Source organism: Rattus norvegicus, chromosome 7, assembly GCF_021556685.1.
Source record: "Rattus norvegicus strain SHRSP/BbbUtx chromosome 7, alternate assembly SHRSP_T2T, whole genome shotgun sequence".
NCBI lineage: Eukaryota > Metazoa > Chordata > Mammalia > Rodentia > Muridae > Rattus > Rattus norvegicus.
The window spans coordinates 107987316-108003456 of NC_141540.1; the positions used below are offsets into that span (position 1 = coordinate 107987316).

General features: G+C 44.2%; 1 protein-coding gene across 4 annotated transcripts in view; it reads left to right on the forward strand.

Annotated features, from left to right (window-relative positions):
* Tg (thyroglobulin) overlaps positions 1-16141 on the forward strand; it is a 184563-nt gene that overhangs the window by 8207 nt on the left and 160215 nt on the right. For 3 of the 4 annotated variants that reach the window (XM_087555765.1, XM_087555764.1, NM_030988.2), the window contains 9 exon segments: positions 2669-2775; positions 3445-3588; positions 3783-3968; positions 7209-8306; positions 8966-9553; positions 10582-10821; positions 14064-14201; positions 14548-14625; positions 15166-15278. In XM_087555765.1, the coding sequence (XP_087411891.1) occupies positions 2669-2775; positions 3445-3588; positions 3783-3968; positions 7209-8306; positions 8966-9553; positions 10582-10821; positions 14064-14201; positions 14548-14625; positions 15166-15278 (2692 nt within the window). 4 annotated transcript variants of the gene reach the window in all.

Here is a 16141-nt window from a genome sequence, read left to right on the forward strand (position 1 = left end):
AGTTAAGTTTTAGGATTCTGTCTTTCTTTGACTAATGTAGGGTAGGAGATCTGTCATGGTGATAAGTCAACAATTCCAGTTGAAGAGGCAACAACTAAACTCTTAGAACAGTGGAAATTACTATTCTGGAGGAGGCATCCCCAAGCTCACAAGTAGAGACAATCATTTCAAAACCTACCCATAAAAGTTAGATTGTATTAAATCAAGTTGTAAAAATAATAGGACCTCATGATCACTGCTAGTTGTAGTTAGAACCCTAAAGGACCATATTCTATTTAAGTGGACATCTTACTGTTCTGGAATGATGGGCATGGGCTCAGGATGCCCTGGTTCATAGACTATAAAAAATGTCTGGCAGTGTCTGACTGATCCCTATATAGTGGTGTTACTGTTTCTGAGTAGCATTAATAGTGACAATCACTGTGGTAGTCCAGGGCTAGAATTCTTCCATACTTATTCAAGGTCCTTAGGCCTTCTCATTGAATACAGAATTGATAAGATAGAATCACAGAGACATGGGGTCTGATCTACAGGCACCGAGGACAGTCCTGGACAGTGGCAATAGCAGACCTCCAGGAACAAGTCCTGAAAGAATTGAAGTCAGGGAGAGACTCTCAGTATGCAGAAGGGGAAGAGAGCAAGAGAGGCCACATAGAGAGCACTAGTAGGTAACTTGTCTGTTCATAAGAGTAGGAATCCCAAGATAGGGACTTTGACTAGAAAATGAGGAAATAAAAGCCATGCAAAGAGGTTCATACATTCTCATGAGTTGAGGTGGGCTTTTAGGTTGACTCAGCACTTCATGGTGTAGGATAATTTAAACATCTTGTGCATTTTGCTGTAGTGGTTGTCTGAGCCATCTCAGCATCTGGGGGGACAGGTATAGGACAGGTACTGTCCTTATCACAGCATCTTCAACATCTCTGAGTTGTCAGGAAAAGTGAGGCATGGAACATGCACAGAATAATGTCAAAACAGACACACGTATCAAAGGAATGTGATAGGAACCAAAACCAACCCACACCGAGAAACACTATTGGCATATACCATGATCAGTCAGATATTGGATTAGGACAGATGTAAATCCAATGTACTACCATTAGACCAGTATGACAGCCCACATTCCTCATTGCTTTCGTCTCAAAGATGAGATGAAAATAATACCACAATCCTGTGAAGAGCATTGGATACATCAATGAGTCAATGACTAGTGGGCACATTTGCAGTTGTCATTTGCAAAGCGGGACTCAACAAACAGAAGCAGCTATTTTCCTATCATTGCCTTTTAAAACCAATTATCCTACTTTCCAATGAATGAGCTTTTATTTACTTTTTTCAAGAAAGTTTCTTTGTGCAGTCCTAGCTATCCAGAACTGGCTTTATAGACTAGGCTGGCCTCAAACTCACAGAAATCTGCCTGCCTCTGCCTCCCAAGTATTGGGAGTAAAGACATGCACCACCACTGCCTGAAGAACTTTTAAAAATTATATTGTCTCCCTAAATGTGGAGACAAGACAAAGTTTTTCATTTTTACTTTTGCTTATGATAGCACCAACTGTCTCATAATGTATAAGCCCACAATAATAAACAGGCATCATAATAGATCTGTAGTTCTAAAGCATTAGTAAAGGAAACTTGGCTTTTGGGTAATGAACCAGCCCACATCAGGCTCATAACTTTCATTTGAGTTAACTAATACTTGTGTCTGCCCATGTTCAGAATGAGAGAGGGCTCCCCTTGCACTTAGAGCTGGCTTTTCATGGTTACGGTCATGCTGTGTGTATTTTCTCTTATACCCATCCCTTCTGAGTGCTGTTCCCTTTTTGCTTGTTTATGAGTATCACCCTCATTTGAAGTATTTTATCCAATGTGGCAGGGGATATTATAATTCTCTTCATTTCACCACCATCAGAGATGCAGGTTGTTTTTAGTATTCTGCTAGAAGCTACCATGAAACAGTAGAACTCTGTGCAGAGAGCGACATACTATGCTAGGGTTTCAGACATAGTTTAAAAACACACACTTGGATGTAATAGACTAATTACATAGGACATAAAAACATCTCAGAGCTCCTCAATGACTCTCCGTACTTTAGTCTCCTCATAGGCAAAGATGAGGACGCCGCTAATAGACTCCAAGTAGCATTTGCCAGGTTGGACGTAGTTAAGACAAGCATTTCTTCAGCTGACATACACAAATGGTGAAATAATTTTGATTTTGTGGTGTTTAATGATGGAATGGAAACATTACCTCCTTAGCATCTCCTGTAATGGACTCTGGCTTCTTTACAGACGTTTGAAAATTGCAAAAAGCCCTGGAAGCAGTTGCTCTCACAAAATGAGACTCTTTGCAGCTTGTCAAATACCTATAAAGGAAAGCCAGCCTTTGAACTCTGGTTACTCTGTTGGGGAAGCTGACGTATTGCTTGTGACTTGTTTTCTTTCTGGTCCTCTGAGACACGTCTGTGGACACAAATTGGTGAAGTGTTGAAACTAAGGAAAAGGCTAGTTGGTAGATGATAGCTAGGTATGGGCTACCCTTGCTTTGGTTAAGTAAAGCCAGAGTAGGAATGAGCTGCAAATGCAGCTGAGGACTCTGCCACGTTGGTTTCAAATGAAGATGGCTCATATTTTATGAAATGGTCACCACACATCTTCCTTTCTGACAGGTTTCCAGATGCATTTGTGACCTTCAGTGCCTTCCGGAACAGGTTCCCTGAAGTGTCTGGGTACTGTTACTGTGCTGACAGCCAGGGCCGAGAGCTGGCTGAGACAGGTAATCAGCCACACTTCTGGCAATGTGAAGGGATCAAGTATAATTCTTGGACTCCAGTGCCTAAGGTGGAAATTGCACTGGAATTCTACCTCCTTGTTGGGTTGCTATGGTTGTGAAAGAAGACGCAGCTTTAGCCAGCTTTCATCTGCAGTACACTGCTGAAGCTTCTGCTTGCTGGTATGGTGCCATTGCCAGCTGAAAGAGGTGCCCACTTTGGTGTGTGGCAATTGGAAGACAAGGCATGTTATGAGCCTCATTCTCTAGGTAGCATTCCTCTATACTGTCCGACCAGCACTGCTACAACAACAGCCCTGCCTTTACAAACTCTTGGAGTATTATTCCAGGCATGGCCAACCTATTACTCAGGGGCCACACCCGATAGCATATGGCAGGTAGGATAACAAGAGATGTGACCCTACAAAAATCACAAGCATATTTAAAGTGCTGTTGCTGTTTATATTATTATTTTGTAAATCTGCTGCATGGTTTTTAGCATGAACTTTGTAGGTGATGACAATTTTTAATGTCAAAAGAATGGACATGGCTGGACCCATTGCATCAGGCTGCTTTTGTAGATTTTGACCTTTGACATCTGTCAGTTCAGCTAGGTTAGAGCTTTATTTCCTGAGGGAGGAGCCAATCCCTGAAATGCTATCTACATTTGTTTAGGACTGGAGTTGTTACTGGATGAAATTTATGACACCATTTTTGCTGGCTTGGACCAGGCCTCCACCTTCACTCAAAGCACCATGTACCGGATATTGCAGAGACGATTCCTGGCCATTCAATTAGTCATCTCTGGCAGATTCCGATGTAAGTAACTAGCTAGCAAGAGACATGTGTTTCTGCTGTGAAATCACTGGAGTCTTGGGGGTCACTTTCTTCATGGCTATTACATCAGAATAAGTTTAGGGATTTAGCTCTTGGTCAGCAAATATCCATGCAGACTGTGAACACACAGACCTTACTCACTATGAATCAATCCCTTGCTGTGTGGTTTCTTCTAGGTCCCACCAAGTGTGAAGTGGAACAGTTTACTGCCACCAGCTTTGGTCATCCATATATCCCAAGCTGCCACAGAGATGGGCACTACCAAACAGTGCAGTGCCAGATGGAAAGGATGTGCTGGTGTGTGGATGCTCAGGGAATAGAGATCCCTGGCACTCGGCAGCAAGGGCAGCCATTGTTTTGCGGTATGTTTCCTCTAAGGGGTAAATGTTCTGCTCTCCTCAGAGTCTTTTACTGTCTCTGTTTCTTTACATCAGTCTCTCAGGAGCCCACTAATTAACTACTGACTGAATATCCCACAGAGGTCCTTCAAACTGTGTATGACTGAAGGCAGTCTGCTGCTATTAATTTGCAGTGGGTTTTTGGTTTTGTGTCAGATAGAGTTACTTTCTCAGAAATCCTAAGGAATGCCAAGGGAGTCATAGATAACAAAAGAAAAAAGAACTGAGTTTTCACGTCCTGTGGCTGGAGTGTGCATAGGCAGCTGACACAGCACCAAGGGGAAGCTTGTTAGTTCTATTTCAAAGCACTGAGGAAGGAAGGCTTCATGGGCAAGGGACCATTGCTCGGAATGCCTGTAATAAAGGCACTTTCTATAGATTCTGAATCTGCAAGGATGGTAGAGACAATGCTAGAGTATGGAGTGTCAATTTTGACTTGAAGGGAAGTCAAGAAGGAGCAAGAATGTAGCCCTTCTCATAACTAAGGACTTCATGCTGGAGGGAAGTGAGGCTGATAGGAGGCTCATCCTGGAGAAGCCTGTTGGGCTTTGTGTTGGATATATGCCTCCCAGCAGTGTTAGGTGAGGACCTAGAGGAAGTTTTGGACCTGAGATAAAGCAACCAATTAGGAAGTCACCTCAGTGTCCTTAAGAAAGATAGTGGAGAGGTCATGATTTCCTAGAGCTGTTGTCATAAATTAGCACAAACCCGGTCTCTTACAGTAACCAAAGCTAACTGTTATAACTTTTATAACAGTTTATAGTTCCAGGGACTGGGAGTCTAAAATTTAGGTAGAAGCAGCCCCTGTTCTGCTGGCTCCATCAGGAGTCTCTTTTGCCTCCCAGCTCTGGTGGAGGCCACCCATCCTTTGGTTACCTACTCCAATCTCTGCCATCTTCCCTATGTCTTTGTGTCTCTTCTTAAAAGAATATAAGTTAGTTTGGATTAAAAACTTTCAGACCAGTGTGGCCTCATCTCAGCCAGTTGACACTTGCAGGGACACTTTTGCTACAGTAGCACACTCTGGTTCTGAGATACATTTTAGAAGGACTTTATTCTAGCTCATGTGCTAAAACAGGAGGACAGCTATGAACCTTAGAACTGTCATCAGCGTCTTAGAAAGGCCGCCTGGATTGGGAATGATGTAGCAACAGGGACGAGAGAAATGCAGGAACATATAGGCTTTCTACCCTGAGAGCTAAGCTTTGAAGCAGTGAAGAAGGACCTCAAATCTCAGGGCTTCAAAGTAAATAGAAGGGAATATTGATATAAGAAGTTCCACTAAATCCTTCACTTTTTGTACTTTGACACCTTAGATATTCTTCATATTGTTTGGTGAGTGTACAGATCTCATAAAAGAGAAGTTTAACATCTTGCCTTGGAAGAATTTGAAACCACCACCCAGTTGCATCAAAACTTAGAGAACATCATACCTGGCAGTCCTTGGGTGAAAACAAAGAGCTGTGGCTTTCCAAGTCAAAGCAGGAACTCTGATAAATGCTTGGGTGGGTTTTGGGCTTTCACTCTCTCTCACTGTCTGTTTAGTAGCAGTACTTAACAAATATGTAGAGGGGCTCAGCGTTCAGTATGAGAGGGGAAGTGAAGCTGTGCACTCATTTCCTCAATGCCTCCTGTGATATCAATTACAGGATGCAGTGGCCTTGCTGAGGGATCTGCTCAGCTTTATATGTTGCCAGCACACACGCGCACACACGCGCACACACACACACACACACACACACACACACACACACACACACACACACACTCCTCTACATGTTCCAGTTCTTTCTCCGTTGCTTGGTTACAGAGGGAAATTGGCTGGCTTCCTTACTGGCATCTGTGTGAATCAAAAGGAAAGAATTATTTTTGCAAGTTGAGAGTGAGGTGGTGGTTTAGAAGGTCCCCTAAGATTTGTGGATTTGTGAAAGGAAATGGAGCTTGCTTACATCCACCTATATGAAGAGAGCCAGATGAGGCTTGAGTTGTTTTTTTCTCTCAAGGACACTAACACCAAATGTCCTGGCCACATGGAGTTGACCGAGTTAGTGACCTTTTCATTAGCAATTTTACAGAAAGGCGGAGAAGCCCAAGGTGCAACAAGTGTGCTTGCCGGGTCAGCACTTTAGTACTATAGAAATGAAGACAATAATGGAATGTGCTACGTTTTTAGTGTTACATATCAGGATATAGAAAAGTATTACTTATCTAAAGTACAGCGCCAGAGGAGTTAGAGAGTCACAGGAAGAGCATATGTTGTAGCATTAAAGTCCATTGAGAATACCAGCAAGAGAAAACTGGGAAGCAGAAGCTTAGCAATACAAATAGGACTTTGTTAGCAAACTGGGCTCCCAAGGCTGCCAGAAACAATCACTACACACTGGGTGCTTGCAACAGCAGAAATTTGTTCTCTCACATATTGGAATTTTTACACTGCTGCTCAGAAGTCAAGGTGGAGACAGAGCCATCCACACTCTCTTTGGATATTATGTTGGCAATTTCTGGCTTCCTTGTTTTCACGGCTGCATCTACCATTCTAGTCTGTGTGTCTTGATCCTCATGCGGCCTCTTTGCTGTGGCTCTTCTTACAGAGACACCAACCGTTGGATTTCTAGCCCACCCTAGTCTAGATGACCTCATCTTAACTTGACCATGTCTATGAATACCTTGCTTTCAGTTCATATTTAGGGACCCTCAAGTAGAAAAATGTCATTAGGGGATGCTATTCAGACCAACACAAGTATGGCTGGGTTTTCAAAAAGTGGGCTGCTGTCTCATAGGCTTGATGTAACAAATAGACCAGTTTGGTTTGAGGTGGGCAAATGATCATGGGGACAGGAATGCTCACCCTCAGAATTAGCCCCAAGTGGTGGCATAATGAGAAGGGAAGGCATATGTGAATACAGGAAAGGAATGATCCAAGTGGTAATGGCCCATGCTTTTAATCCCAGCACTTGGGAGGCAGAAGTAAGTGGATCTCTGAATTCCAGACCAGACTTGTCCACAGAATTCTAGGACAGCCAAGGCTACACAGAGGAACAAACAAACAAACAAACAAACAAACAAACAAAACAAGCATGAAACCAAATGGTCCACAATTTATGAGTGAACCTTTGAAATCTTACAGAGGTATGAGGACATGGTAGAGAAATGGTCCTCGGGACTAATTGCTCTGCTAACTATGTTTTTAACTGTTTCATGCAGCTAAAGATCAATCGTGTGCCTCAGAAAGGCAGCAGGCTTTGTCTAGGCTCTACTTTGAAACCCCAGGCTACTTCAGTCCTCAGGACCTGTTGTCTTCTGAGGACAGGCTGGTCCCTGTGAGTGGTGCCAGATTGGATATATCCTGCCCACCCAGAATCAAGGAACTCTTTGTCGACTCTGGACTCCTACGTTCTATTGCTGTGGAGCGCTACCAACAACTCTCTGAATCCAGAAGTCTACTTAGAGAAGCCATCAGAGCAATTTTCCCCTCCCGAGAGCTGGCAGGGCTTGCCCTTCAGTTCACCACCAACCCCAAGCGACTCCAGCAAAACCTCTTTGGAGGGACATTTTTGGTGAATGCTGCCCAGCTAAACTTGTCAGGAGCCCTTGGTACAAGAAGCACATTTAACTTCAGTCAGTTTTTCCAGCAGTTTGGACTCCCAGGCTTCCTGGTTAGAGACAGAGCTACTGATCTAGCCAAACTACTCCCTGTGAGTTTGGACTCCAGTCCTACCCCAGTACCTCTCCGTGTGCCTGAGAAGAGAGTTGCTATGAATAAGTCAGTTGTGGGTACCTTTGGCTTCAAAGTCAACCTACAAGAGAACCAAGATGCCTTAAAATTCCTTGTTTCTCTCATGGAACTTCCAGAATTTCTTGTCTTCTTGCAGCGTGCTGTTTCTGTACCTGAAGATAGAGCAAGAGATTTAGGAGATGTGATGGAAATGGTGTTCAGTGCTCAGGCCTGTAAACAGACATCTGGGAGGTTCTTTGTCCCATCATGCACTGCTGAAGGAAGCTATGAAGATATCCAGTGCTATGCTGGAGAATGCTGGTGTGTGAATTCCCAAGGCAAAGAAGTTGAAGGCTCAAGAGTCAGTGGGGGACACCCAAGATGTCCCACCAAGTGTGAGAAGCAAAGAGCTCAGATGCAAAACCTTGCAGGCGCTCAGCCTGCTGGCTCCAGTTTTTTTGTTCCTACGTGTACTAGTGAGGGATATTTTCTGCCCGTCCAGTGCTTCAACTCAGAATGTTACTGTGTTGATGCTGAAGGCCAGGTTATTCCTGGAACTCAAAGTACAATTGGTGAACCCAAGCTGTGTAAGTCTGTTGTGTGTTAAACTTAAAGATTCTTGAGTGTTTGTTTAGACTAGAACTCGATATGTTGTAAGAAACCGGGTTTGCTCATGACCAAAGAGCAAATTTCAGTTAACAGAAAAGTTACTTAAACTAAACATTATCCACAGAAATTTGGACAGTATTAGCCATTGTTATGAGCAAATAGAGATATTTGCTTGTTATTAAGAAAGTACACTACCTGAGCTGGGAAGATGACTCAACTGGTAAAGTGCTTGCTGCACAAGCATATGGACCTGAGTTTGCATCCACCTAATCACGACGAACAACACACATTTATAACCCCAGTGCTGTGGGTAGGGGGAGATAAAACAGGTGGAGCTGGAGCTTACTGGTCATCCAGTCTGTCTTCATTGGAAAGCTCCAGGATTAGTAACTGAGGAAGACATCAGCCTCTGACCTCCACATGTGCTTAAACGCACACATACATAAACATATAACATACCTATAACAGAATGTTCCACATAGTGGTACTGGCCGTGCCGGTAACTGGGTTAGTCACTAGGTTGGATGCTACTCATTAATTTAGGCCTTTAAGGTTGCTGAGACTGACAGTCAAGTTGTCACCTTGATCTTTCTGTCCTATTCAATTTATTAAATATCTGTCCCTTGTTTTCCTCCAGGTCCTAGTGTCTGCCAGTTACAGGCTGAACAAGCTTTCCTTGGGGTAGTAGGGGTTCTGCTCTCCAACTCCAGTATGGTGCCTCCTATCTCCAGTGTCTACATTCCCCAATGCAGTACCAGTGGCCAGTGGATGCCTGTGCAGTGTGATGGACCCCATGAGCAGGTCTTTGAGTGGTATGAACGATGGAACACTCAGAACAGTGATGGCCAGGAACTGACTACAGCCACACTGCTGATGAAGCTCATGAGCTACAGAGAAGTAGCTTCCACAAACTTCAGCCTTTTTCTTCAAAGTCTCTATGATGCTGGCCAGCAAAGCATCTTCCCAGTGCTAGCACAGTACCCATCCCTTCAGGATGTTCCACAGGTAGTGTTGGAGGGAGCCACAATTCAGCCTGGAGAGAACATTTTCCTGGATCCATACATCTTTTGGCAGATCCTAAATGGCCAGCTCAGCCAATACCCAGGACCCTACTCAGACTTTAGCATGCCTTTGGAACACTTCAACCTCAGGAGCTGCTGGTGTGTGGATGAGGCTGGTCAGGAATTGGATGGAACTCGGACTAGGGCTGGCGAGATACCAGCATGTGAGTTAACTCATGACAATACCTAATTTCACGTTTGCTTTGAAAGGCTTTTTGGTGGGGAAACCTTGGTAGGACCAGATCATTTCCAGGAGTCATGGCAACACTTATCTGTCCATTCATCCTTCAGTCCATTCACACCCATCCACCCAAATATCCATCCAACTGCCTATCAATTTATATCCATCCATCCATCCATCCATCCATCCATCCATCCACCTACCCACCCCCTTTCTATATCTGTCCATTCAAGAGAGAGGTGATCCAGATCAAAATTTGTAGAATGAGACTGTCTAGCAATTCTGAATAAACTGTCTACTGAAGAACTTGCTCAACATATGATTTCTGCAGCTTCAGTTTCTTATCTGAATTTTTATGTCAAAGTTAGTTTTAATTGCCAATCTGGCACCACCTGGAGTTATCTGGGAAGATAATCTCATTTGAGGAAGTGTCTAGATGATATTGATCCATAGATATGTCTTTGAAAGTATTTTCATGATTATTAATTGGTATAGTATGGCCCAGCCCATTGTAGGCAGTGTCATTCCCTAGGCAAAGAATACTGAACTATATTAGAAAGCTAGTTAGCCAGCAAACAAAATCCTCCATGGCTCCTGCTGCACTTCTTTGGCTCTGAAGAAAGTTCTTTGGTCAGAAATAATGCTATGTGAAATATCTGGGCTTCCTTCATGTTCCTCTTGAGTTTCTGTTTTAACTTCCCTCAATGATGGGCTGCAGACTAGAATTGTAGCAAATTTAACTCTTTCTTCCTTATGTTGTTCTTTGGTGAGGACAGTGTGTTAACAGAAATGAAACTTGGCTTGTGGGACCAAGGGTTTTAGACTGGTGCCCAGATAAAGTTTGAGCCTATGAATATGCCTGAACTTGAGACTGGCCTGGTGTGAACATTGCATATAACCAATCTTCTGCGGGTTTCCCCACGAATGCTGAGAGAATGATGTCCAAGAAGACAAAGCAAAGAGACCTGGACTTGGTAACTGAATCCACCTATGCTCTTTGTATTGTCCTAGGCCCTGGCCCCTGTGAGGAAGTGAAATTTCGTGTCCTGAAATTTATCAAGGAAACAGAAGAGATCGTCTCTGCTTCCAATGCTTCTTCATTTCCACTTGGAGAGAGTTTCTTAGTAGCCAAGGGAATCCAGCTGACCAGTGAGGAGCTTGGCCTTCCTCCACTCTACCCATCTCGTGAGGCTTTCTCTGAGAAGTTTCTACGTGGGAGTGAATATGCCATTCGTTTGGCTGCTCAGTCCAGTAAGTGTTGCTTTGAAGATTTTCTCTTGGGGGAAACAAGAGCAACTGGCTCTCTAGGACTTAACTTTGTTGCCACAAGCTGCCAGGTTCCTGGAAAGGCAGAGTTGTTCTACGACCCTAGCCAAAGCTTTACATAAAGGATTTATGGTCCTCCAGCAGAGCCCATGTGAGGCTTCACGTGGTGCACCACAGATGGCACATGCAGTCTACATAAAATCATAGTTTTGTTAAAAGGCCCCATGTACTCTTGACCTTTGGCCTGTCTTAAAGTTGCCTTTTACTCCCATGTCTGCAGGGAAGGAGAAGGAAGATGACCATATTTACTGAGGAACCATTGCTCCCATGAGCTCAGGAAATACTGAGAACAGGTCCCAAAGTTTTGTGTTATACTCCTCTGGCCTAGCAACAACCACACATTGCATTAACCTAACACATGACCATGTACTTGCATGCCAAGTACATGATTGGGTTATTGTGTTCATTCTTTAAGAATTTCAGAAGAAAAAAGATAGAATATGACCTGTGATTCTTTACAGACAAAAGTTGAGTTCTGCCTTAGTCACTAGCCCAGGTTTACCCATCTGCTAACTGTGGAAACTGCGTCAGGAGGTCTAGTAGTCTAGTTCATACAGGTAGTGTTCAGTGCCCTGCCTCATTGAATATGAAGCAGCTAGAGTCAGTGTGGAGACCTAGCTCACCTGAGAGCTGATGTCCTTCCTCTGTCTACAGCCTGCTCTCACATCGCAAGAAGCTCTGACCCTGATGAGTTTCCACTGACTGTTCCTCAACAGAATCTCAGATCCACCTCTCACTGAGCCTTGTCTGAGTCTCTAACCTTCCCTCATGGGGTTTTCTCTGGAGATCTGGGTTGCCCTCATATGATATCAGAGTGAATTTCCTACAACAAGCCAGAGCCACCCTGTCTTCCCTAATGGTACCTGCTGCTGGCTTGGGAACGGTGCCTTTGTTATAACCTCAGAGGATCTCACAGTCAGTCTCTTCCTGTCCTAGAAGCCAACGTCCCATGCCTTCCTCACCTTCCTTCACACTGTGGCCTGCTCATATCTCACACTGCTGTTCTTTCTCTCTCCTTCAAGAGACGGGGAGCTTCTCCTTTCCAAATGAAAGGGGTTATTTTAAATCCTATGCCTGGGTTGAGTCCAGTGTTCTCAGGAGGAGAAATGGTTCTGCCACTCCTGTAGTTCGGACATCTTTATCAGCACAAAATGCAGAGGAGCTGCTGTTGTCTGTGTGATATGGTGACATGTTCTGGAGCAGAGCCCAGGCTCAGGAAGCTCAGAGTCAAGCTCAGGAAGTTCCTCTCCTGTTAGCTTCATGCTCTGGCTCTGCAGCCCTTAGGCTAAAAAAAGGAAGACTCTGGAAAAAGGTAGCCAAACTGTTTTTTGTCTTGAAGTCTGGGAATTTTGATCTAAGGACAAGGGGAGATTGAGGGTCACAAAGCACATTTAGCTGGTGGAACAGGGTGGGTGTCTATAAAATAATGAGCCAGGGAGGGGTATGGGTGGCAACTCAATGCATGTCATCTACCAGCTCTTGTTATTATAGCATAAAATGTACCCTAGCCAGTAATGACTTCATTTTACTGATAAGCAAATTCTGGATCTGAGAAGTAAAGTAACTTAGCTCTATATGCAGCCAAAAGGAATGGTACCAGGATTTACATACCAAATACATACATATCACACTTGCCAGCTTTGATAGCACCATACACAATACCAGGCTGCTTCAAATATACATCCTGGTGTCTGTCTGCATGCTGCATGTCTATCTCTTCCTGGAACCAGGAAGACCATTTGTGATATGCAACAGGTTGGGAAGAACTTCCCAAGCATGCAGAAAACTACAAAGGCTACACACCAGAGGTGATAATTCTGTGGAAGAGCAACACCCTTGCCATTTTCACTGGAAAGGTTAGAGGCCAGACAGGGAAAGGGAGTGGGAGAGAAATCACAGCACTGTAGGAGAGTGGCAGGAACCTAGGGTAAGGATGTGAGAGCTCCAGACTTGGTGTCTTTGGGCTCTGGTCACTACTTACTTCTCTTTGCCCCTCCTCTCATGCAAGCATACATGGCAGTGTTTACTTCAAACCCTTCTCTCTCCCTTCTCCCTTTCTTTCCTTCAATTGTTTACTTTTTACTACTTTTATATATACTAAGACCTCATATATATTAGACAAATACTACTCCATTGAGACTCACATCCAGTTGTTTGTAAAACTAAAAACAAAAAAAAATTGAGACTGCATTTTATTAATTTTATTGTTTCCCAGACTAGCCTTTAGTTCACTCTGTAGCTCTGGCTGGTCTCTAACTCAAGATCCTCTTGCCTCTCTTACCCTAGCACCTAAGATAACAAGTTTGCACCATCATGCTCAATCAATTATTTCTCCAGCATACATTATGATCTAGGTACTGTTTGTGTGTGTGTGTGTGTGTGTGTGTGTGTGTGTGTGTGTGTGTGCGTGTGTGTGTGTGTGTGTAAAAGAAATGTGAATATATGTATCAAGGATCATAAATGTGAGCCTAGAAGAGAAATACAAATACAAACTACATCAGTACATGTATGATGTATTGAATGGTGGTGAATGCTGATCAGAGGAGCCATGCAAGGATGGGAGAGATGTGGTGTGTCAGCTTCTATGACCAAAGCCTGTCCTCCATGTCATCTTGTGAGATCTTGGCCAAGTAATCATCTGTCTGCCTCAGTTTTGCCACTGGTCAGATGGGATGCCAATAGGGACATACAAAGGGATCACTTAGTCCTTTCCAGGTCATGACCAACCAGCAACTATGAAAGGACATATGTATCCAAGGGTAGCTAGGGATGGGACCCAACACAAAACCATAAAGTTATTCAAAGCATTATGAGACACATGTGACTTTTATTTTTGTAACTCAAGTGTGTAGTTCCTTAGACTAAATTTGTAGATGACAATCTAGTGTCCCAGTGTCAAAAGGTTGGCATACCTAGTATACAGCAACCTTTGGATGCTCATGATTCTTCTCTAAAGTAAAGAGCATCCCATGGGCATGAAGCCATTCACCAGCCCAATCAACTCTCTATGAAGTTACCACACAGAGCTGTAGCAAGTCCTCAAAATGCAGTTGAGCATTCATTTTCACAGGGTGATCTGCTGAGTATTTACTGGATGCCAAGAGGAACATTATAAGACAGCCCATATGGCAGCTATCACACTCTGTTTTTTATCTCTGCTTCTCTAGCCTTGACCTTCTATCAGAAACTCCGTGCTTCCCTGGGAGAGTCCAATGGAACAGCCAGTCTTCTATGGTCAGGACCCTATATGCCACAATGCAATACTATTGGAGGCTGGGAGCCTGTGCAGTGCCATCCTGGGACAGGTAAGGGGACTTTGGGAGGGCAAATGAATAGAGGAAAGATTCCTATCAGTGGGAGGCAAGTGGTCCAGATTATTGACCCTCTTTAGCAGCTTGAACAAACCCTTACCTTCTCAGCTACCAGCTCTTTCTCCTATGCTAGGGGAAGCAGAGACCTCCAGCCAGCTTGAAAGTGAAATGCTCATTTGCTGGTAATACTGGATGCTGGTAAATTCTGTGACTCTGGACAGTGTAAGGCAGGGGGCTGGACCAGATAGGCTACCTTGCTGGCATTACTATGAATGTAAAACAAGTTTTGAAAGAGTTCCCAGCATGCTTCCTATGCTTGTTATTTATGACTCTTTTCCAGGACAGTGTTGGTGTGTGGATGGGTGGGGAGAGCTCATCCCAGGCTCACTGATGGCACGCTCCTCCCAGATGCCCCAGTGTAAGTAAAACCCATGGGAGTTTTCAATCTGCCCTCTAGAATGGAGTCATTGATCCTGGTCCCAGTCTGATCATGCAACTGAGAGGGACCCTAGGGTCTAGCCCTTCAAACCAGTTTCTGAGAATACCTTGGACACATTCTTTTCAGTCCTTAGGACTGAAGTTCATGATAACGTTAGCCTTCCATTGTAGTGTTCTCACTGAAGCTTTATCAGGAGGAGCCAAAACTGGTGATAGAGCTTGGCTCTAATCCCTGTATCCTGACTCCTGGGCAACTCCAATGACTGTAACTGTATTGCTACTTCATGTGTATTCTGGCAACCTAGCATCCCACTGAAGGTCACTTCTGGGTCATCAATGGTTCACTTGATGCCTCAAAGGCAACAGTACACCCCACATCTGTCCCTGAACTTCAGCCTGCTTTCGTGAGGTTGTAGCTTTGTGGAACACACCCCTACTGGCCTGGAGTCTGGCATTAGTGAAGGCTGTCCACCTCCCCCTATCCTCAGAAACACCTCTTCAGAGACCCTCTCATCTACAGGTCCCACAAGCTGTGAGCTATCCCGAGCCAATGGGTTGATTTCTGCATGGAAACAGGCTGGACACCAAAGAAACCCAGGTCCAGGAGATCTGTTTACACCAGTCTGCCTACAGGTAAGCGTCTGTGTATTCAGGAAGGATACAAGAGGAGATGGTGGCACATACTCTGGTCTCCTCTGGTTAAGGGTAGACTTTGGAGAGTTCTAGTTCATTCTCCTTAGTACAAAACTTACTGGGAGTCATGGGTGTTCTGGGTCTTCTAGACATGGCTCTGTGCCATGCTAGTTCCTAGTTCTAGCTATGTTTTATTTTAATCAAAGGCCTGGGACACGTTATTTTCTTATTTAATTCTTGGAATATCTTGAGACTCTGAGGACAAATCCATCACCAAAGCCTTCAGAGACTGATTAGTATGTTTCCATACATCACCATGCTTGGTCCGTAGGTTCATAAGCTAGAGGGTATTACCCCTGCGGTTCCTGGCTCCTCTTCTGGCAATTGTTGCTCACAGTTCTTCGAAATGCTAACAAAACCTCCAGGGAAAGAACTGTGTTACTTATCAAGTGAACCACATCCTCATGCCTGTACTGTCTCCCTACAAATGGTTGATCACCCAGCCACTTGCCCTACTTAGCTCCCAGGAGCTTTGTGAAAAGCAGATGAAACTGACAGTGTAGAAGCTCATAGAGGATGCAATGATGAGCAATGGTGTGGCTACCATGAGAGTCCATGAATGTGCTCCTCTTATTAACTAATATGCAGAGAAATTTGTCAATACAGTTTAGTCTTTTATATTGGCTGACAAATCACTTTTCCCTGGAGACGAGCCTACCCAATGTCCCCAGTGTGGCTGTTCTCCTGAGAAAGGAGATGCAGGCGTATAACTTCTGAGGGTAAGGAGGGTGATTCTGGCATGTGACCCCGGGGGATGGGGTTTCACAGATTGTGTAGGTTCTTGCCAGGTATGATACTGGTAA